This window comes from Exophiala aquamarina, assembly GCF_000709125.1.
Source record: "Exophiala aquamarina CBS 119918 chromosome Unknown aczIA-supercont1.3, whole genome shotgun sequence".
Lineage (NCBI taxonomy): Eukaryota > Fungi > Ascomycota > Eurotiomycetes > Chaetothyriales > Herpotrichiellaceae > Exophiala > Exophiala aquamarina.
This window is the reverse complement of record NW_013550585.1, coordinates 1,975,757-1,997,908: the sequence shown is the minus strand read 5'-3', so window position 1 is coordinate 1,997,908 and position 22,152 is coordinate 1,975,757. Positions and strand designations below refer to the sequence as shown.

The following is a 22,152-nucleotide window of genomic DNA, read 5'->3' as shown; positions in this document are numbered from 1 at the left end:
GGAAATGAATATGAGAAGGGGAACGCAGGACGGAAGATGAAGAAATCCGGACCGTCAACCAGGGCCCCTGGTATGCTAAGCACGTCCATCGTGTTGTGGTTTTCACTCGTAGAATCGATACAACGCTATCACCACCTACATAGAATCCCTGAGCATTTTCGGATATGGATTATATAGCACGTGGAAACAGGCTCACGAATCCCTACCTACGAGGGCAATGCTGGCGGGCACATAAGTACTTTGGGGAGATGTAATTACCAGGCACACATCCCCCTTGGACTTTTGTCGCCAGTGTTCCGGAAAAGAAAGCGTTCTATTTTCCTCTCGATTCTACTCGTGACATGACAATGATTTCTTTTCTTGCCGCCAGCCACAATCATCAGTGGGCTGCAAAATGATATGTAAAAACAAAGACACTTTTCCCTTTCCAGTCCAGATGACACACATCTGCTTCATAGAAGAGAAATCATTCGAATGGAAATTAATCCTCGCGGAGGACGCGGACGCCCTTTTTGCCGCCTGTCTTGCGCTTCTTCTTGTGTCCCTTCTCGAAGGCCACGGCGCTCTGGTGATCTCTGCCGACGTTATCGAGATCCTTCACCTTGTAGATCCTGATGATCCAGTTCTCGCTGGTGAACGCCTCTTCCAACGTGCTCAGTTCGGGGCCCTGTGCAGGTAAAGGCGAGCCACGAACGCGATCTTGCGCTTGGCCGGCAGGGAAGAGTTTGTCGAAGTTATAGTACGACATTTTGTACCTGAAGACGTCATATTAGCATTTCTACAACACATCCAAAGGATTTGGTCGACACTTACATTAGCGAATTTCTCATCGTTGGAGTCGCCTCCTCATCGACTCTGTATTCGCCACGTGCGGTAAAGTAATCTCGCTCACGCACCTGGTCAGGCCAAATGCCCTCTGCGATCCTGACCATCCACAAAAATTTGTTGATGTCATCACCGCTGTAACCCAAAAGTCCGCCAAAAACGACAAGAACATAGTCGACATCGTGTGCACGGAGAATTGGATAGCTGACTTCTTCCCTTGAGCTCATTGCTTTGCCCACTGTGGCGATATGAGTGTTGTTCCAGGTGTTATTGTCGACCAAAGTAGGTCGGTCGGCCATACCACCAATCTGATAACCGTAATCCCACCATGACATGATCTTTGCATCTTGAGCAGTATTTTGTCTTAACCAATAATAAGCTTCCCGATAATCGTCGATGATGTGTTGAGATCCGTCCGGAAGTCGGGAAGCTAAAACCACAGAAGGTGACGAATATGCATTAGACGTCACCCAGGTGCAGTGGGCGACGAAAAGGAGCAGAAATCCGGTAGTCATAGAAGTGATCAACGACTTCGAGATGAGCGAATAGATGCCAATAAGTGGGTTGCGGACAGATCGCAGGGACAAGTTTGCCGTTGCTTTGCTGGGTTTGACTCCCCCATTACTTCCATCAGTAGAGGGTTCAGTAGGTGATCCGGCATACAAATAAGTATCCAGGACATGAGATAGCGCAAGTGCGGCCGAAACACACACGATCGGTGTAAGAGTGAGCATCAAACGAACCATGACCCCTGCAAAATAACTGGCTAGCACGGCGTAGATGACAACAAAGACATGTTCGTCCCTGAGATTGCGGAAACACATGTACACACCCGCCGGGAATAGCCAGATAAGCATGTTCAGATCGAAAAAGAAAGCAGGCCAAGCGGTAGGCTGATGTTCGGAGACAGATGCGATGATAGGAATGTGGATTTTGGCGTAACCGGTGTCCCAGAGGGAGTAGAAGCGGCCACTCCAAGGGGCGATAGTTCCTGAAACTGTCAGAGCAACCAGGGCAACGAACATAAGTCCGAAGATGGCCCCCCCCAGCGCAACGAGCAATGTTTGGAACTGTTTTCCAGGGAGTTGGTCTCTGAGGAAGGCGAAAAACCCGACCAATTGAAGTAGTCCGAATATACCCAGAGCTGCCATATGATCACTGCTCCTGATGGGGAGGAAACCGACGAAGGGGACTTGCATGCTCGCCAACGTACCCAGAGCGTACCAGGTGGTGTAGCTGATGTACAACCTTGAGCTGTATCGACCCATGAGAATCAAGGTGAAGGCATGTAGAGGAATCAAGTTGGTGATGAAGACATAACCACCCCATGCTGACACCATGTAACCGTAGAATAAGGCAGCTAGGGATCCCCACATGATAGAACCATTTTTGACCGCTTTGATCCAAAGGAAAAAGGTGAATACTAGGAGAAAAATAGCGATAGCTTCATTATCATAACTGCCAGCGACTGATCTTGAGATGTAACCGGGTGTGATACCCATGAAAGCAGCGGCCAAAAGTCCAGCAGACGGCGAGGAAGACATCTCCGATGTCAAGAGGTACATTGCAAGAGCGGTAAGACCAGAAAAGGCAGGGGCTAAAAGGACGCAGATGTTTCGAATATCGACAGGAAGCGACAGAAGGCGAAGGACATGGTATATGACGCCGGAAGTCACCATAAGACCGGGATAGAGAGTACCACCTGTAACTCGACCGAGAGGATGCCATGTCCCTTAAATACTGTCAACGCTGCAATAGAGCCTGCGAGCGGGATAACTCACGATCATCAAACCAATCCCAGAAGCTGTAGAAGCCATGCTTCACAAGGTATTTGGTGGCACGGAAATTGAACCATGGATCAACTGCATTCTATGGTCAGACATGCTTCGACGGAAAAGAGGGAAAGCAATCGCGGCTGACATTCGTGGATTATACTCTCGAATCCTAGAATACGTGTTAATATCTTGCAGAAGCCGGACACATGGCTTTGTACATACGGATGACACTGAAAAGACGTGCAGACACTGCGGCTGCAGCGATAGTGAATAGGATGATTATCCGGAGTAGACCCCTGGTCGTTTTGCTGGTACTTCCACGGAGGAAAGGGTCTAAGGGCGTGGGAGTGGCCATGACGGCCAGGAAGGGAAGGAAGTCAGGATGATAGAAGGAAATATAAAACACCAAACTGCGAAGTCGTTGTCAATGTGAAATGTTGGCAGCGTTCTATGGAGTTGCCGCATACGTTTCATCAACTCGGACACTTGAACTGGGATTCCCACGTGAACTTCTCCAATAAGTGCCAAGCCAGTGACTCTCAAGCCTCGAGTCATGCGAAGGCGAGCTTGGTCGCCATCTGAGTCAGTAACATAAAATCATGTGAATGAAAGTAGTCGCAGTCAAGAGTTCAGGCCTGGGTGCAAGGTGACATCGAAGGAAAGGATACGCGAGTATAAAACTTGATAAGTTAACAATAGTAACGTGAAAGGGACATCTATTGATCAGCTGGTCATTAGACATTCAAAACTCTATCTATCCGTCTTGCTATGCTTTACAAAGATTGCAGCACTTTTTGGTGAAAGGATCACCCGGTGAGCCTTAAAGGATCGATCACGATGATATCTAGAATAGGATGCATACTTTCTTCACCAAACGGGCCATATGAAGGGAATTGAGGCAGAATGCGTGGCGTGGTCCCCAAAGCTGCCATTGCGCCTCGTTCTCGAGAGTGCTGACATGTGCCAAAGGTCAATCATTTAACTAGCTCACGCCCACAGGTTGTGCTGCAACTAATTTCAGTTCAGATGGTCCTGAGCAGGATGACCTGACTTTGGGCATGTTTTCAGCGCCAGGCATCCACAGATTGGTGAACAATGGATACAATCACATGATAGATCTTAGAAACACGGCTTAGGCGAATCCGTACTCCGCTCGCGGTGGAGGCGAGATGGCAGATGGCTGAGCCGATATTTCATTTTGTTGATCAACACAACGTCTGTAGTGATCTGTTGGAAGTGTACCACCTAATGAAGCCAACCCCCCGGGCATCGCTGCAGGCGCCCAGGATATGTCCCATAAGCTGAGTGTTCATGCGAAGGTGGAATGCATGTAATTCGTCCACTTGTATTCGTGATTATGGATGTCAGTAAAAGGCGTTGAGAAGTTCCGCAAATGGATGCTCATTCTTCTGCCTCCTTTGACCATTTGTCAAGCCACGACACAACGTCTGCTTTATCGGGCTCCTCGGCTGGTCTAGGAGGCACGTCATCCCAGTCCAATAATTGGTCTTGTAGTGATTTCTCTTTATTCTTGCGATTGATGGCCTTTCCCTTGGACGTGCTCTGTGTACCTGTAGTGGTAACATCTTCCTTGCTCTCGGGAATGGTTTCCAACTCTTGATGATCTGTCCCTCTAATGGCATTTGGCCCAACCTTAGCTTTGGCCTTTGACTTGATATAGTCTTGACGAATACGCTCGCCTTCCTCGGTGTTAGGACTGAAGAAGCGCTTGGCTAGCTCCTGGATGTACGGCCGGGCCGTGAAATAGGCGAGGACCATGATGAATAGCCATACGTAGTCTTGTTTGTCAAGCGAACCCTTCTGCATGTACCTCTGGATCGGATTCAGGTGGGAGAAGTCCTTGGGGGGTGGTACGTATTCAACCATGATTATTTTGATGGTGGTGTTGAGCGGTAATACTGTTGTCCCGAACTCTAGAGGGTTGACAAGGCTAGGTATGACAATGTTTGAGCAACAGTGTAGGAAGAGGGTGGAAATGCAGACAGAAATAAGTTGGTCTCACTTCTGGGCATGTCGTGGTCGGTTGACAAAACGTTCAGGACCGGAGCCTCGACTTTACTTTGGGTCTGGTTAGCTAGGTCTGTGCCTGAATCAGCCGCCAGCCTGCCACACTCGCACCCGCCGACGGCCGATGGAAGCCCACGGGTTGCATTTGCGGGAATTTAAATTTATGACGGAGAACCCCTTGAGGACCTCAGAGCCAGGAGCCAGGGAGCCAAGCTAACCCTATTTTCTCCGGGTCCCGAAAAAGATTATCCGTTCCGATGGCCTTCGGCCTATCCACGGACCAACCAAAAAGTTGTGAGGGACTCAAGAGCCGGACCGAAAGGTAGGTATGTAAGTCTGTACCCCATACAACACACGTCGTCGGTATGGATACTCCTAGATTGAGTACAACCATCCTGTATCTTTACTGACCCTCCTGCCATTTGAGTGATACTATGCCATTCTTGACGTGACCGGTCTTCTCTTCTATGTCTTACCTTGAGTCCCTGGGTCGCATGTTCGCATGTCATTGTCATCGGTGGTCTTCCCTCCCTGTGGTGCAAGGCAGATCATCTAAATGTCTAAAAAGCTGCCGTTATGTTCTTCTCCACAGAAGAATGCTCTTGGATGAGCAGATAGCAGATGTTGCTCCTCATTGAGGCACTTCGTGCTTTGAGCTTTGCCCCATTGCAGCGTTTCAACACCACATTTCCTTGCTGTAACAAGCATGGCCAGTCCGAGACCAAATTGTTTGGCATCCTATGAATGTACTTCATACCATTTCTAATGCTACAGGCTGACATACCAAGGGTGAAACTCACGTGCGCCAGTATGTAGATGGTACCGTGAGCGGATGGATGCACCTGCCCGTCTACCCTGTTCCAAATCCAGCGCAACGGTGAGTTTGTGATGTACAAACCCACTTCTTGCGCAACAAGAGTGGCCATGGAAGCTTTCGTTTGTCTTCTAGTTCCGAGTCATGACCCTTTATCAAGCTGGCTTGCTCGAGCAGTTTGCCTTGATCTCTTCTGCCATCGGACGGGCACCCTTCTGCTAACATGTCGGCTCTATCTCAAGTCTGGTGGGTACAATACCTCTTACTATTTTGGCTCTCCCTCGATGTTCTCCTCGCCATTCAGGTCAGCGGGCCACCTGGCGGTGTTGATCCCAAGACAGGAGCCCGACCATTCAGATATGAGATCTCCGACTTTCAACATTCTGGTGCAGCTTTTGACCTCTACATCCTTGCGATGAGCGACTTCCAGGGTGTCAATCAATCCGATCCGCTGTCTTATTTCCAGATTTCAGGTATCCATGGTTTTCCTCAAGTTGCTTGGGATGGTGTTTCAGGTGCCGGCACCTACCCAGGGTTTTGTATGCACGCGGCAACACCCTTTGCAACTTGGCACCGTCCATATCTCGCATTATTTGAGGTAGCTCTTTGTTCAAAACCGGCGTCCCGGTCATGGGCCCCAGCTAATTCGAGACAGCAAGTCTTATGGACTCATGCTCAGGGGATTGCAGAAGCGTATCCTGATGATCAGCGTCCTCGCTATCGTGCGGCGGCACTGGCCCTACGCATCCCATATTGGGATTGGGCGATTCACCCAGAGTTGCCAGATGTGGTGACGGAACCACTGGTCACGGTCAATACTCCAGTGGGCACTCGAACAATAGAAAATCCACTCTATCAATATGTTTTCCAGTCCGATGCTGCTGGTAATGGGTTTCCCTCGACAGATCCTGTGGGTTTATTTTCCACCTCACCGAGAAAACGACTGAATTTGCTCTAGATGGCAAAGATGCGCACAACTGTTCGCTGGTGGAATGCAAGTACACAATCAGGTAACCAGAGTGCCGCCACAGCCGCTTTGAGGGCAAACGCTGCAGCGTGAGACATTCTTCTCGGAGGCACGTCCAGGTACAGGCTGACCCGGAATCATACAGGATTCTTTCTCAGACGTACCAATTATTAACATCAACAATGAATTACACCGCCTTCTCCTGCACCTGGCCGGGCGGTCAATGGATCACAGCAAATAATGTGGAAAGCATCCATAACAGCATCCATAACAGTGTGGGAGGGTATGGTCACATGCAATTTCCAGAGGTTGCAGGCTTTGATCCGGTTTTCTGGCTTCATCATGCCAATGTCGACCGCCTATTCGCCCTGTGGCAGGCGCTGCACCGTGACAGCTACATCACCCCGACTGTTAACGCATACGGTTCGTACTACGAGCCCGTGGGCACAGTTGACTCGGGAACCTCAGGTTGGTGTTACACAAGACATGGTTGTTCTGAACACTGACATGGAACAGCCCTGGCACCATTTCATTCCGATCAAGGCGGCACTCTCTTCACGTCAGATGGGGTTCGCCATTTGAGCACCTTTGGCTATAGCTATCCAGATTTAGCAGATTGGGATATGACTCCAGATGAACTTGAGCAGAGTGTGCGAGCTCATGTGAATTCCCTCTACAATCCCAACAGGAACACAAGCATTGCCCCGTCAGTGAGACGCCTGCTGAAGAAAGCGACCAACGTGGCCCAGTCTTTCAGTCATATTACGCTTGACTTGGCTCAGAACCTAAGAGTGAACAATCTCGACCGACAATGGTCAATTACAGTCTTGGTTGATCGATTTCCCACGGAGACGAGCTTTGTTATCGACTTCTTCATGGGTGAGGTCCCGGAAGAGGTTTCTTCGTGGGCAACGGCACCAAACTTGATAGCAACATATGCACAATTCGGACCAGCGAATGTGACAGCACTGCACCCAGATGGATACCCTTCTGGACAGGTGCGAGGGGAGATTTCAATAACACACACAGTGGCCGCAGGTGTTTCAAGAGGACTCATTGCCAGCCTATCGCCCGAGCATGTGATCCCTGTCCTGCGCCGAGGATTGAACTGGCGAGCGCGTACTCCATCAGGTATCGAGGTATCTTTACATGAGCTATCTGGGTTGTCAATATCGGTATCCAGCAGGTCCGTCGTGCCCAGCAATACAAGGGAACGATTTCCAGTATATGGCCCAGTGGAGTGGCAAGGGTCCGTGATCAGAGGCAAGCCGTGTGGCGCAGCCAGACCCCACGGATACGTATGAACATTGAAGATGCGGTTTCTCTTGTGTCACAGTTTGGTGGCAAGAGGCGACATTGACATTTGCACGCCATTCAGAGAGTAATAGAAGCGATGGTTCCTACTCCTCCCTTTTCTGCTATGGAGTGCTATTGGCAGCCTTGCAGGGATCTGATGGGAATACTCGGATGAGGCGTAAAGGGGATAAAAGTACTCGCAGAATACCCTAGAAAGAGTACTCTGAATTCCCACCGAAGATGAATCCATGTTCCAAGCTTTCCATTTTGCAGCTGTCTCAATCAGGACTGACTTAAGGGGCGAAAAACCCTCAAGCCAGCCTGGGGTTCCTCCCAGAGTCGTCGTAGTCGTGTTTGGTGGATCGCCCTCGAAATGAAAAATTGCATTAAGATTTAAGAATCGGACCGAAGAGGTTAGCGGGCTCACAAGTGTCTTGGGATCCCTAGCGAACCATTGGCTGGTGAGCGACCGATGGGGTTAGCCTAGTGAATGGGTGGGACCAACTCCACTTTCGGAAGCCAGCAACAAACTTGAACTTTGACCAACACTCAAACATCCTGGTTGGTATGTGGTTACTCCGTAGTCCATACAGACCTGGGGCAAAGTGCATTGAACATTACTTAATTCAAAGCTCCTCTTCCTTTTGGATGCTTCTGGCTCTCGTGTCTGTCTTTCGACGTCGTCGCCGATCCCAACACATTCCCTTCACCACTTATTCTCCCCTATAATAATACAAGGACTCACTCGCTCGTCCTTTTCTCGACGCGTCCCGATTCCCGACCTTCGCCACGTGTTACACCACCCCAGCCCTCGGCACCCATAACACAAGCACCTCCTCCAGAATGCTGCTCAGCAAGGCTTTATTCGCGAGTGCGTCGCTCATCACTGGTGCCCTTGCACAAACAAGAATCGCCTTCCAGAGCGTCCCTGCAGTTGCAGTTACCGGTCAAACCTACAATGTCACCTGGGGAGGTGGTGATGGAACAGCCGTGACGATCACCCTTAGGAAGGGTAATCCAGACGACCTGTCAACAATTGGAATTCTCGGTGAAGGTATCACAAAGGACTTCTTCGATTGGGAGGTCGCCAGAACTCTCACACCCGACGAGTATGTGTATACCTGCCATCTTGGACCGCATGAGCTAACTGCTGCTTAGCGACTATGCTTTGCAAATCACGCAGGGACAGGACGAGATCAACTACTCGGGCCTATTCTCCATTGTCGCTGGTAACGGCACCTCATCTAATTCTACGTCCACCAACGCCCCTGGCAATTCCACCGCCAGCATTACCGCCACCAGCAACCTCTCCGCAGGCACGGGTACTGCTCTCCCGCGAAATACCACCTTCAGGTATGAATAGCTCCGCGTGATACCCATATTTCCATACTAATGCATGGCCCTTCCTAGCTCCCCTACCATCTCCGCCACAAGCAGCCTGGAACCTGGCACTACGCAACACGCAAGCACATCTTCCAGCTCCAGGGCTACCTCTTCGCCTACTGCAGCCGCCACCACAAGCGTACCTAACAGCAACAGTGAAGCCGGCCAGTTAGCAAGCTCGATCGCGTTAGTGATGGGAGTGTTTGCGGCCGTTATGTTCTTGAGCTAGATCTGGTGACATTCTGGACGTTCGAACGATTTTAGTTGGGAAAGTTTTGCATATGAAAGCATGGCGTTGACCAGGAATCCATGGGTCTCACCCCACAAAATGGAAGACTATATAGTCAACCTCGCTGGCAGCTAGAGACTTGGTTGGGTATGGAGTAATAAAGTAATTGCCGATTCATGAACGACCAAGGCTTGCAGGCACATGTTTTCCCGCAGGTACTCTCGCACTCCATACGGGGTTCTTGTTCTCAGAAAATCATGCGTCACTCCCAGCAGGCATCGTGCAGAAAATGAGTGCGGGAGCCTGTGCCCCTGGCATTAGCGTGGCGAGATCCTGAAGGGCTTTGGCCAGGGGAAGCTATGGCCCACGGCCCACGGGGAGTGGGGGGGCCCCTAAGGCAACCGCAGGATAGGCACCGGTTATGCCTACAGGCCACAAGTTCTTATCACAACCCATCCCTACAAGACACAGACGCAGGCTGCAAGCCAACTGGCTTTAGGGCTCTCGGGCTCCCGGCCGCTAGCGATTGACACTTGATGATTGCCTGAACGCGTGACACGTCCCCGCCGCGGCCCCGACGATCCCGGTTCTGCTTATTTATTCGTTAGACTTGGTAAGTTGGGATTACTGGTGTCCTGCAACTGGCTTGATCAGAACCTCAAACAAACAAAATAATGTCATCATCTCCCATTTCTCGTGAAAGGAGAGAACACATTGCCTTGTGCTCGTGCTTCTCCTGACAAACCAGCCCTTCTCCTGAGTCTTCTCTCGCTTGCATCATCATTGGCACTTGCACAATCACACTCCGACCTTCAGTGTTGCACCCAACACTTGCAAGCCCCCGGTCTCATTTCAAGATACTCCCGATTTCACACACTCTTCGTCCCAGATCTCGAACCAATCTTATCACCGATCTCTTCGTGTCATGAGGAGCAGGTCACGGCCTTCCCGACCATCTCCTGTGCCACTGTACTCATTGGGCTCCCAACATATCCATAGCGACGCTGGTATGATACCATCTGCCTCTGTTCCTGCGCTCCTCAGTACAACCTACTCTTTCCATCCTTTCCTCCCGAAATGCCTTTGTTGATAGACTACTCACGGGCTATCGCTGACCCGTATCTCCGGTCAGAAGCCGCAGTTTCTAGCACTTCTGATGTGACCGCCTCGTCAAACATGTCCGAAGTCAATGGAGTGCTTAAGGAGTCATCCCAGTTGGATCCAGGCCGGCCATCTACAGGGCGAGTGGTAAGTGCATCGATGATGCGCTCAGGTATGCTATGATACAGTCCCAGCGCCAGCACTTGCCAGTCAGTTGACTATTATTTTCCAGTAATGACCTCCTCCGACTCCTCTCCGTCCTCCGAATCAAACCAGTGGTCTTCCGCAATCGGACACGCGAGCACTGGGAAATCAGGACGAGTGATCGAGCGGCTACAAGGAGACATTGACCGATTACGCCGAGAAAAGCAATTACTCAAAGTCCGGCATGAGGAGGCTGAAAAGGCTACGGAAAACCTCGCTACACGCAATCAATATCTTCAGGATCGCAACAGCAACTACGAACAATCGCACGAAGCCAACGTGCGGCAGATAGCTCGAAAAGAGAGACAGGTGGAGGACCTGCGAGAAGAACTACGCAGGGAAAAGTTAAAGACCGCTAAGGCGGAGCACCAGGCTGAGGTGGCTGCGTCCAACGAAGAGATCTGGAGGGATCAAGCCAGTCAAGCCAAAAGCCTGGCCGCACAAAGAGAGTCGGAGTACGATACCATTGTCGCTTGCAGGAAGAATGATTACGAGCGCCATCAGCAAGGCCTGGACAAAATCAAGAGCAATTTCAGTGTATTGCTCAGGAGACAGGACGACGACTTGGAAAAGCAGAAAAAATTAGAGATCATTGCTGAGCAGCAACGGCAAACCATTCTTCAGCTAGAAGATCTCACGAAGAAGTTGACCACCAATTTCAAAGCTTACAGGAGCGAGATCGACTCGGCAATCGCAGATCTACGGGAAAAGGCCAGCTCAAATGATAGCGCCATAACTCGGAAATTGGAGGAGATGAGTGAGGTTACGGGCCAAATGCGCTGGGTCTTGAATGTGGATGATATTGTGAATCACAATCACCGGGATCCACCACCGCCACCGATGACAAGACCGATATCCCAGGGGAGGGACCAACTTGATGGTCATTCCGGACCATCAACTGCACGAAATGGCGAAAAGGAAAAGGAAAAGGATTCTGGTCGACGCAGCCCGACCAAAGGATTGTTGACAAAGCACCGGCGGAAAGAGTCGACTAAATCGTCGAAATAAAACAAGTTAGTTGGCTTGATCGTTTGGTTCTTCACCCCCTTTTTGACGACCTATATGACGACGTGACGATGAACATTACTCTGCATTGAGAGAAGCTCTACTATTCAGCCTCGACATTGTCATATGCATTTTGAGGCACTATGCTTGTTCTCAGGGACATAGTTTAAAATAGAGATACATAATGGTTATTTTCTACTCTCCATACGTACTCAAAGGTACCTAAAAGAGGCCACGTATCTGGCCGTCTTGCTGCTCCTCTTTTGGTCCCTGACCAACGATCATATATCGATGCAAAACTTGAAGAGGAAAGAGCAACTCACGCGCTGCCACCAGCGGAAGTGGCACGTTGGAAGGAGCAAGGCTGAGAAATGATATTCAGGAAAGCGACGACAATCAAATCGGATAAGCCGTAATTACTTCTACTGTACTTCTATCTCTCTCCTTTCTACCCTCCAATAATTTCCTCCACGGGCTGGAGAGCCAAAAAGCAATTCCTGAAGCAATGATCAAGCCGGGTGGACCTGCTCAGAAGGCTGTACGAAGATCCCCTCCCCATCCCCCTGGGCGGCAGCCTTTTAAACCATGACAAGGGGTTGATCGGTCTAAGAAATGTGGCTGAGCTAGCTACCCAGGCCTTGTCGAAGGTTAACAACCACCTCCGCCCACGAAGTCTCGACTTCCTTGTTGCAGGAGGGCATAGTCCTGCGGCGGCAGGCTTAAAAGTAGAGAAGGGCGTGCCTCGCCCCAAGAACCAGTGCTCAACGCTGGCCCCTCGCCGCTTTGCCATCCTTGAATCCTCTCTTTGACCTACCTTTGCACTCCTGTAATGATGAGGTTAACGCCCACGCACAACTTCAGAAGTCATATTCGAACCAGGATACAATATCTCGTTCTTGGTCCTTGGCGCATTCCGCAACTTTGGAACACCTCATGATTCATGAAACCTTAGGGATCTCGATGTTAATCCGCCGTGAGGCTTGAATGCTCGCATCTAAGTCTCGGCTCACAACGCCAAGCAGTTACACCTGATTGATACGTGCCAGCTGCTTCATATGTCTGATCCAACTCACTACACGGTGGGTTGGATTTGCGCCTTAAGTACGGAATATGTTGCTGCGCAAGCTTTTCTGGACCAGAAGCATAAAGGGCCGGATTTTGTGTCCCCTGCTGATAGTAACGACTATATTTTGGGAAGAATGGGAAAGCATAACGTCGTGATTGCTGTCTTGCCCAATGGAGAGTACGGTATATATTCTGCCACCGGCGTCGCAAAAGATATGCTACACACCTTTACCAATATCAGAACCGGTCTGATGGTTGGTATTGCAGGTGGCGCGCCGACTCAGAAACATGATATCCGCTTGGGAGACATCGTGGTGAGCGCCCCCCCCGAACGGTAAAGGTGGAATTTCCCAATACGACATTTGGTAAGACAATACAAGACCGAAGCTTTCAGACAACCGGTTTCTTGAACCAACCACCAGTGGTCCTACGAACAGCAGTGAGTGGACTCAAATCCCACTATGAGCTCGAAGGCCATGGACTTAAAGAAGTCATTGACAGCACTCTTGCGAAGAAACCAAAACTACAGAAGAAATATAAACGACCTGATCGTGGTTCTGATATTCTTTTTCAATCTACGGTTGTTCATCTAAACGATGAAGAGCATTGCTCGGTGACTTGCGGCCGCAGTCCAACAAATTTAGTTCCCCGGCTCGAACGGACTGAGGATGAAGATGCCCCAGCCATTCACTATGGCCAAATTGCTTCGGCAAACCAATTATGAAGAATGCTCTTGTACGAGACCGCCTGACTTCCGGGAGTGACGTTCTGTGTTTCGAAATGGAGGCGGCAGGACTTATGAACAACTTTCCGTGCCTAGTCGTCCGTGGCATTTGTGATTACTCAGACTCCCACAAGAACAAGGAATGGCAAGGCTACGCTGCTATGGCAGCAGCTGCGTACTCCAAGGACCTCCTCCGTCGAATTTCCCCTACTAGGGTCGAAGCTGAGATTAAAGTCATCGATATCCTCACTGGTCAGTTGTTCGTTCTTACAAGAGTCGAATGAACTTGTTGATGGATTTTAATCCATTTTGAAATCACAGATATTCAAGAAGACGCCAATGCACTACGCCGTACGCAGCACAGTGAACAGTTTGAGAATATTTTGAACTGGCTCACACCGATCGAATATGCTTCCCAGCAGAATGACTATTTCAACAGGCGACAACCGGGAACTGGTCAATGGTTCCTAGATTCGAACGAATACCACGGCTAGCTAGAGACACGTGGGCAAACTTTATTCTACCAGAGTATTCCTAGAAGTAGCAAGACAATCATAGCTTCTCAGGTCATCCACCAGCTTCTCACAGAGCACCAACACAGCAAGCGTGTTGGCATCGCATACATATACTACAACTTCCGACGTCAACAACAGCAAGATCCTGTTGACATCCTAGCGAGTTTATTGGAGCAGCTAAGTCGAGGATTGGATCAATTACCAGCCTCTGTCAGCGGACTCTATGAAGATCATCGACGTTAACGGACTCGACCTTCTCTTGACGAGCTTTCACAAGCCTTGCAGACCGTGGCGTCTCATTACACTAAGACATGTATCATCATTGATGCCCTCGATGAGTGCCGTGCTTCTAATAGGGCACGTCAGCAACTACTTGAACGGCTATTTCTAATCCAGCACGATACCCCAATAAATATCCTAGCAACTTCACGCTTTCCCCCAGATATCGAGAAGTTCTTGGAGGGAAGAAGTTTACGTCTAGAGATCAAGGGTAGTGGAAATGACTTACAGAGATATCTCGATGGTAGCCTTCAAATTTTGCCACTGTTTGTCGGGCAGAGCGAAGAACTTCAAGAGAAAGTCAAGAGTGCGATTGTTAAAGTAGTCGATGGAATGTAGGTTGTCCTCAATAGAATACGCTCACCAGAGCTAACAACACTAGGTTCCTCCTCACTCAACTGTAACTAGCCTCTTTAGTTGGAAAACGATCTCCTTAAGCTTTGGTCTCTGCTCTTGGCCACTTGGCGACAGGGTCTGATGTGTGCTATAATGCATACAACGATACAAGAGAGCGAATTGATGGCCAGGCCCCAGATCTGCGAGAGCTTGCCAAACACGCTCTCTCATGGATCACGTGTGCGTACAGACCATTGACTACGACCGAGCTACGATACGCCCTCGCCGTGGAGCTTAGCCAGCCAATTCTTGACGAGCAGAATCTCTCGGACATCGAGGACATCTTGTCGGCTTGTGCTGGTTTAGTGACAGTTGACGATGAAAGTGAGATCATTCGTCTTGTGCATTACACCACTCGACAATACTTTGAGCGAACTCAGACCACTTGGTTTCCTGGTTCTCAGAAGGACATTGCTGATACTTGCATCACGTACCTTCCTTCGATGGTTTCAAAGACGGACACTGTCACGACTTGGACAAATACACTACACGACTCCAGTTGAATCCTTTCTACAAGTACGCCGCGCAGAACTGGGAGCACCATGTCCGTGGCTTTCCAGGTTACGATGTGAATTCCGTTCTGGCGTTTCTCCAAGACAAAAACGCCATTTCAGCGTCATGCCAGGCTTTGATGCGAAGCTATGAGATCGATTGGGCTACATACCGCAATAGTTTCCCCATGAGAATGACTCAGCGCACTTTGCCGCTTGGTTTGGTCTGTCACCGGTTTTCAAAGCATCTCTTAGCCCCAGATCATCACCAAACAAGAAAAATTCATTTGGAGAGACACCATTCTTATTAGCCGCCAAAAATGGACACGAAGAGGTTGTCAAAGTTTTGATTAATCGCAGTGACACCGAGGTAAATTCAGACGACAAGACCGGCAAAACACCACTTCTGTCATTGCTAGCACACAAAGATGCTGCCCACTATTTTGGCGGCGAGCTGTGGATGGCCTCATCATGGGCAGCCAAAAACGGTCACATGGCAGTATTGGAATTTATCCTAGAGCGAACTGAGATCAGCCTAAATGCTAAGGATATAGAGTTTGGTCGAACACCCCTAGCTTGGGCAGCGATGCATGGGCGTATCGAGGCATTGCAGTATCACATTGTACGAGCAGAAGTGGATTTGGACCCTAGAGATGACGAATCCGGTCGCACGCCTCTGTCGTGGGCAGCGGGAAATGGCCATATTACAATCGTTCAGACACTTCTGGCACTTGAAGGTGTCGATCCAGAGTCAACCGATACCTCTAACCGCACACCCTTATCATGAGCAGCGAGGAATGGGTTTCTAGACGTGGTCAAAGAGCTGCTCTCCCGTGCAAACATCAAAGCGGACCTAGAGAGCATCTTGAGCCGGACGGCTCTATCATATGCTGCGGAAGCAGGTCATCAGGCAGTGGTCCAGGTGCTGTTGAAACTGGAAAACGGTATTAACCTAAACACCAAAGATTCATCATTCGGCCGGACGCCGCTGTCGCTGGCGGCTGCCAATGGACATACAGTAGTCGTGCGAGCTCTACTCGAGCGGGACGGTATTGATCTAAACACTAGGAGTAAATATGGTGCAACGCCGCTGTCGTGGGCGGCACGCTACGATCCTGCGCCTGTCGTGAAGCTGTCACTCACGCACGGAGCAGACTTGAGTATCAAGGACGACCGTGGCCGCACGCCTCTCGCATGGGCTGAAGCTAAAGGACATACCCTCATGACGGAGCTGCTTCGATCCTGGCCTTGCTTACCTACTCGTCGTGATGATGATGGGGAGGATGATTCCTCCTTTGACACGCCTTCCGCCGTACTTTTGCTGCTGCGATGAAAGATTTGATTAATTTGTGATTTTCGCAAAGGGCCAAAAAATGGTCGGAGGATTTAATGACTGAATGCACAATGTTGCGATACATATTACCCACTCATTATGCTCAGGAAAATCTGTCGACTTAGCTTTTTGCAGTAGTTGTGGGATTTAATGTATTATAGTATGTCTATGCCTCTATGACTTGTCGTTAATACCTCGTTCCTGTTCGTCATCGTCGTTAACGGTTCGTAACGGTGTCACTGGGCCATACATATGACCATCCGTAGAGGATGTTTGTGAGCCCTCCTTGTCCCAACATTTCCCCTTTTTTCCTCTCCCCCGTGCTAAGTACAATCACCCTCCCTCCCTCCGGTTCCTCACAACAAGAAGAAACCAAATCCCAATCGTCCCAACCATGGCGACGGCACAGCTCAAGATGAAAACCCACCAGCCTTGCGACACGACTCTCGCGCTCGCAATCCCTGCCGCACCATCGGCCAGCCCCGCCGTCGACGGCGAGACATGCCAATTCTCGAAATTAAACACCGTGGTGGAGAAAATGGCACAGACGAACGTCACAGGCAAGAAGAATAGCGTCAGGTACGCGATGGTCTTCATCGACTCGCCGTCCCTTTTGGTCGCGCGCGAGATTTGAATCGACACTTCGGCGTCCTTCTGCACCAGGTGGTTGTACTGCACGTTGAACTGCGTCGTGATCATCTTCTCCAGGTAGGCCAGCATCTGGCTGTGGTTGGACGTCCGGTGGTGGACGCTGCGGACCAGTTCTTCTGGTAGGATGCTCCGCGTTTGTGCAAGTGTCTGTTGACCCTGACGCCGTGGACACGGCTGCCACTGATCCATCCGCTCCAGCTCGAGGCCCTCCTCCGCAAGCCACAAATACCGCTCAGCGATGGCCAACAGCTCGCGACAATTCTTCTCCGACCACGTCACATCACTGTAGCAATCGAACAGCAGCGCGTTCTGCTGGGACGTCGCCGAGCTATTCATCCCCCACGACTTGAACCAATCCGCAAACGCGGTCGGGTACAGCGCCTCAATCGCCGTGCCGATCCGCAGCATGTTCAGGTTGTATTGCTGCGCCTTGATGTCCATGAACCGCTCGCAGCATTCCATGAGCAGGGCGATCAACACGAGCGGGTTTCCTCGCAGCGCCGATTTGTGGAGGGACATGAGCGACGAGATGGATTGGTGGCCCAGGAGGTCGCTGCTGCTGCTGCTGCTGCTGCTGCTGCCATTGCTAGAGATCCAGCCGTTGTATTCCAGAACGCCGTTGGAGGAGAGGAATAGGCGCAGTGTGCGTGTCGCCAGGCTGTATTTCCCCATTGCAATCACGAAGCTGCCGTGTCCGGGGCCCCATGAGAATCCGATTTCGAGGGCGTCCAGTCGCCGGTGCTGCCGTTGATGCTTGCCTAGCTCTTCTCCTTTATCGTCGTCATTTCCTTGACCATTGTTTGAATGTTGATGTTGGTCTTCATGGTCCTCCGCTTCCTCCCCGTCGTTCTCCGGCTCGTCAACCGCGTACTCAAACCGCGGCAACGTGCCAGGCCTCGCCATCCGCTCGCGGAAGTATTGAGAGAACCCCCATCGAGAGCACACGGAACGAAAGTCCTCCTCGGAAAGCTGCGAGCTGGCACTCCCGTTGGGATCGGTGCTGTCTCCCCTTGTTTCGAGAACGAGAATCCTTGCGCGTGATAGTGTGTTCGTTCCCAGCGGATGGTGTGAGAGGTCGTTGAGTTCGCGCTGAACATTGTTTTGCTTCTGTGGCGATGACGATGATGACGACGACGACGACGACGACGATGATGATGATGGCGATAATGATGATAACAGAGATTTCAAGGGTAGCTCCTTGATCTCGTTAAAACTATCGCCACCACCGAACGAGAAAAGCTTCACGTTCTTGCAGGAGCGTGCCTTGAAGAAGTCCCCCCTTGTACTTCTCCATCCGCCTGGCGATACTACCATCTGTGTTTCGAATAAAATAAAATAATCAAGGTTATCCGGTTCTAAATGATCCGACTTGTTTTGTTGTTAAACCTGTGTGCGGATGAAGCTCACATATTAAATGGGTGAGCCTCGTATTCAACCCTCCTGGAAAGCGTTCACTTCGCTTCGGCACCCATGGTCGTGGGGCTACGATACACTACTTTAGTAATTATATATCGTATATCGTCGGCCAAGGGCCGGGCAGCAGAGAGTAGGGAACGAGGCCCCAAATGGGGATCGAACAATCTATGTAGTACTAATTACCATGTACTTAGCGCAAAGGATAGTTCAACATTTGAAGGATGTTTTATTCGACTTTTGGTTTATACTATTTCGGTAAATGCGCAGAGGAAAGGCATTCATTGGCAACAATGTTTCACCCCACCCTGTCTCCATGATCACGCCACTTCAAGAGGAAGCACCGAAAAGTCATGACAACAAGTGCGCCAGCCATGCAGCCACTTTCTTGGTTGCTCAAATGCTAAATAAATATGTAGTATCTAATTGCCTAGGAAGCAGCATGGGGTATCCAGCCTAGAGCCGTAGGACCGGAGAGAGGGCAGTCTCTCTATCATTTATTCATGAGGGTTGGGGGGGGGGGTTTCAAGCTAGTAGTACATATACTCATACTGATTCATGGTCATGTGTCATTTTCAAGGCACGCTTCAACTTTTGGGACGCTCGATAATAAACATACACAAACTCCCGGTCGTCATCCTTCGATCTCGATCTGGGTCTCGATTATGATCAGAGATATTTCTTCCTCCGGCTCGCGACGCCCCTCCAATCCTCGACGAGGGTGATATACCCGACGTCGCGATCGGGTCTGGAGTCACCCACGAGGCCCGGCAGATCCCTCAGGCCGGGACAGTCGGTGTAGTGCCTCGCGGTGCCACCCCCAACACCTCCGCGCCGGCCATCCTTGGTGTTGAAGTGTGGGTTGTCGCTGCCGAAGCGGAACATGCTGAAGCCGTCCAGCGTCTCGCTCCATCGATGGCGGAGTCCGAATGTGAGGCCGAGCGTTAGGCATCCCAGCGCCCAGAATGCCAGCAGCCCGACCACGATCTGCGGCGGCACGTCGCCTGGTGCAATGATCAGCGTGGGCGTGATGGCGTTCAGGGCTCCGGCCCAGCTCTCCGTCACTTGGGTGTTTCCTACAGTGCTAGTACTAGGGCGGGTCATTTCGAGCGCGTACGCTTTGTGCGCGCGAATGAAGCTGGCCAGGAACTGCGACGAGTTGAGTAGTTGGAGTTGTTGCCAGGAGCTGGTGAGCGTGACATTCACGTTCCCCTCGGTATCACAATACAGAGGTTGCGGGTAGAAGGCATTGACGGCTCGGTAGATGTTCTGTAGCCACGATGCATTGGAGGCTATGTAAGCCATGGGGTTCAAGCTCCCAGCACCTGTCTCCTCGAAGTCGACGTTGAGGTTATTAATGGCTATGTCGAGGGCTGTTACGGAATTCATCTCCAATAGGTTAAGAGCTGCCGAGACTTCGCTGCGAAAGATGCGCGGAATTGCGGTCGGTAATGGCACAGGTGTGGCTGATAAAATCGCGTCGGCTTCCTGGACGGTGAAGGATGAGTATGTCCCTGGGCGGCCGTCGATGGTGGCAGTTCCAGTTCGAAATGAGGATTTGCATTGAAAGCCTACTGCATCGAGCTGCTTGGGCTCCATGTTGGTTTGTTCAACGAGGCTGGCGGTGAACTCGTTCAGAGCGAAGCTCTTTTGGAAACCTGCCACGGTGACTCCGAGGTCATTTGTCAAGAGTGGCTCGAGAGGAGGGCAATTCTGTGTCATTTCGATCGGATTTTGCCACAACGCCGCTTCTAGAAGCACCGATTTCGAGTCACTGAAGTTCAGCATCGCAGGATCTTTCTTGTACTGCACCGCCATCTCCATCATTCCCAGCGGGAATAAATATAGATTCGGGTCAAGCAAGAGGAATGTCTCGTTGTCGACCGGTGAGAGTTGATAAACGTCGAAATCACATAGGTCCGGAAGACCTTCAAACTCTTCGAGAAGGTTGGAACTATTGAAATTGATAGGTGGGCATCTGGGGCCACTTCCGTCCTTGTTTCTCTGACTGAGAAGCTTGAACTGTGAAAGTGAGGATACGACTGTGCAGTTCAAGGATACCTCAAGACCCCATGCATGCCCGTTGATGATGTCTCGAGATTGGGGAGCAATGAATGTTGTGACCTGTTGATCATCAGGCCATTCATTGGGAAAGGACTGCAGCCAGCTTCTATCAAGCTTGGATGTATTGTCGGCTGGGACATAATATGCTGACCTACTTGGCAATACTGCGGGGCTGGCAAATCTCCAGCGATTGAGAGCCCGCGTGAAGACATCGTCCGTTGTCTGGTCCAAGAAGTTGTCCGGTCTTTGTCCAAGTAGGGAAGTAGTCGAGTTCGGAGTCATCCCTGTTGCATACCCTGTGGTGAGCTGGACAGTGAATCCTGACAGTGGCAAGGCAATGTAAGGTGCTAGACTGATAATGGACAAAATAATCCATGTCATCGACGGCTTCAACCGCATGGAGAGCCACCCAGCTGGACCGGACCAAGTCTGAAGAGGAAGGCCTGTTAGATGTCATGGAAAAAGATTACAAACAAGGTTGAGCTTACTTTGTCGCAGTGAGCCATCAGTTGCATTGCATTTTCTGCTGTCCACTTCTTCTCCATGAGCATCGATGCTTCAACTCCTGCTAGCCCATACTTGGACAGACCAATACCAATGGCACTGACCACGAACCTGGATGGCAGTAAGTCAAAGCATCTTCGAAGAAGACAATGTGCTCTCTATGATGCGGTCGAGGCTGCGGAGCACAACTTACCAAGTATAATAAGCCCAACGTCCACCAGACGGGCCTTGGGGGACAGAACCACTAGCATCATAATTAGATATCCAGAATGACCAGAATGCGATATAGTAGCCCGTCACTAGGACAGGAGCAATAATGCAGGTCAAAGTTCTCGACCAGAACACCCTAAGTGTGTCGCCATCCTGGTTTTCGACTCCAACTGTGGTCGTGGTGACCGTAGAGCTAAATGTTGGTTTGGGATCACGAAGCTCAAAAATATCGGACGAGCTATCCAACTTTTGTTTCGGGGTGTCCTGGGATCCAACCAGTGAATACATCTTGAATGTCATGATTGTCCCATCTGACACACATTTCAAAGATATGGAGGAATCATGGGAGGGGCAGGAAACCACAGCGGGTTTGCAGCGTTCGGGACATGCAGCCACAGCATAGATATCGCAAGTCTGGAACGTACATTGTGAATACTCCCGTGTTGCGTTTGGAGATTAGCATAACTTGACCCAAACATTGACTTCAGGACAGGTTGACTGGACATGGTACATGGGGATCAAGTCAACACCTAAAACAGCTAACCAGCAGCCCTTGCCTAAGCGACTGCGCTATGTTGCAGCGTATGTCTAATGGGAAGACCCTCGCGAAGAGGGCTATCTCGAAATTGATATGACCATCTGGTGATCGATGACAAACCCCCGTAGAACTTCCCCTTCCGAACAGCCCATTCGCATCGGGTTGTTCGTAGTCCGAGTCGAAAGAATACAGAAGCTTTGGGGCCAGATTTCGCCAAATGTGCGGCGAGTGGCTCAGCGGTTTAGCAGGCCATCATATCACAAGTAATACGCGGCTCGAGTAAAACGCGGGCTCGGCGGGTGATCAACCTATTCGTCAACGAAGTGAAACCCTTGCGGCGGT

General features: G+C 50.5%; 10 protein-coding genes across 10 annotated transcripts; 7 read left to right on the top strand and 3 right to left on the bottom strand.

Annotated features, from left to right (window-relative positions):
• Positions 1-481: 481 nt before the first annotated feature.
• A1O9_04316 (dolichyl-diphosphooligosaccharide-protein glycosyltransferase) lies at positions 482-2,955 on the bottom strand (the record flags this gene model as incomplete). Its single annotated transcript, XM_013406608.1, has 5 exons — positions 482-755; positions 814-2,557; positions 2,607-2,687; positions 2,746-2,769; positions 2,823-2,955. 5 exons carry the CDS (start codon positions 2,953-2,955, stop codon positions 482-484), a joined length of 2,256 nt encoding a protein of 751 aa, XP_013262062.1.
• Positions 2,956-4,013: 1,058 nt separating this feature from the next.
• A1O9_04315 (uncharacterized protein) lies at positions 4,014-4,487 on the bottom strand (the record flags this gene model as incomplete). Its single annotated transcript, XM_013406607.1, has 1 exon — positions 4,014-4,487. A coding segment is annotated over one exon (474 nt), but the record flags the coding sequence as incomplete, so codon positions are not given.
• Positions 4,488-5,665: 1,178 nt separating this feature from the next.
• On the top strand, positions 5,666-6,400 carry A1O9_04314 (uncharacterized protein; the record flags this gene model as incomplete). Its single annotated transcript, XM_013406606.1, has 1 exon — positions 5,666-6,400. The coding sequence occupies one exon, from the start codon at positions 5,666-5,668 to the stop codon at positions 6,398-6,400; it is 735 nt and encodes a 244-aa protein (XP_013262060.1).
• Positions 6,401-7,713, top strand: A1O9_04313 (uncharacterized protein; the record flags this gene model as incomplete). Its single annotated transcript, XM_013406605.1, has 3 exons — positions 6,401-6,498; positions 6,555-6,877; positions 6,926-7,713. 3 exons carry the CDS (start codon positions 6,401-6,403, stop codon positions 7,711-7,713), a joined length of 1,209 nt encoding a protein of 402 aa, XP_013262059.1.
• Positions 7,714-8,548: 835 nt separating this feature from the next.
• A1O9_04312 (uncharacterized protein) lies at positions 8,549-9,068 on the top strand (the record flags this gene model as incomplete). The annotated part of the gene is made up of 2 exons (XM_013406604.1): positions 8,549-8,814; positions 8,864-9,068. The coding sequence occupies 2 exons, from the start codon at positions 8,549-8,551 to the stop codon at positions 9,066-9,068; spliced, it is 471 nt and encodes a 156-aa protein (XP_013262058.1).
• A 1,584-nt stretch (positions 9,069-10,652) lies between these two features.
• A1O9_04311 (uncharacterized protein) lies at positions 10,653-11,630 on the top strand (the record flags this gene model as incomplete). The annotated part of the gene is made up of 1 exon (XM_013406603.1): positions 10,653-11,630. One exon carries the CDS (start codon positions 10,653-10,655, stop codon positions 11,628-11,630), a length of 978 nt encoding a protein of 325 aa, XP_013262057.1.
• Positions 11,631-12,682: 1,052 nt separating this feature from the next.
• On the top strand, positions 12,683-13,416 carry A1O9_04310 (uncharacterized protein; the record flags this gene model as incomplete). The annotated part of the gene is made up of 2 exons (XM_013406602.1): positions 12,683-13,006; positions 13,063-13,416. 2 exons carry the CDS (start codon positions 12,683-12,685, stop codon positions 13,414-13,416), a joined length of 678 nt encoding a protein of 225 aa, XP_013262056.1.
• Positions 13,417-13,472: 56 nt separating this feature from the next.
• A1O9_04309 (uncharacterized protein) lies at positions 13,473-13,910 on the top strand (the record flags this gene model as incomplete). Its single annotated transcript, XM_013406601.1, has 2 exons — positions 13,473-13,668; positions 13,738-13,910. The coding sequence occupies 2 exons, from the start codon at positions 13,473-13,475 to the stop codon at positions 13,908-13,910; spliced, it is 369 nt and encodes a 122-aa protein (XP_013262055.1).
• A 1,680-nt stretch (positions 13,911-15,590) lies between these two features.
• On the top strand, positions 15,591-16,430 carry A1O9_04308 (uncharacterized protein; the record flags this gene model as incomplete). The annotated part of the gene is made up of 2 exons (XM_013406600.1): positions 15,591-15,834; positions 15,889-16,430. The coding sequence occupies 2 exons, from the start codon at positions 15,591-15,593 to the stop codon at positions 16,428-16,430; spliced, it is 786 nt and encodes a 261-aa protein (XP_013262054.1).
• A 2,733-nt stretch (positions 16,431-19,163) lies between these two features.
• Positions 19,164-20,957, bottom strand: A1O9_04307 (uncharacterized protein; the record flags this gene model as incomplete). The annotated part of the gene is made up of 1 exon (XM_013406599.1): positions 19,164-20,957. One exon carries the CDS (start codon positions 20,955-20,957, stop codon positions 19,164-19,166), a length of 1,794 nt encoding a protein of 597 aa, XP_013262053.1.
• Positions 20,958-22,152: the final 1,195 nt, after the last annotated feature.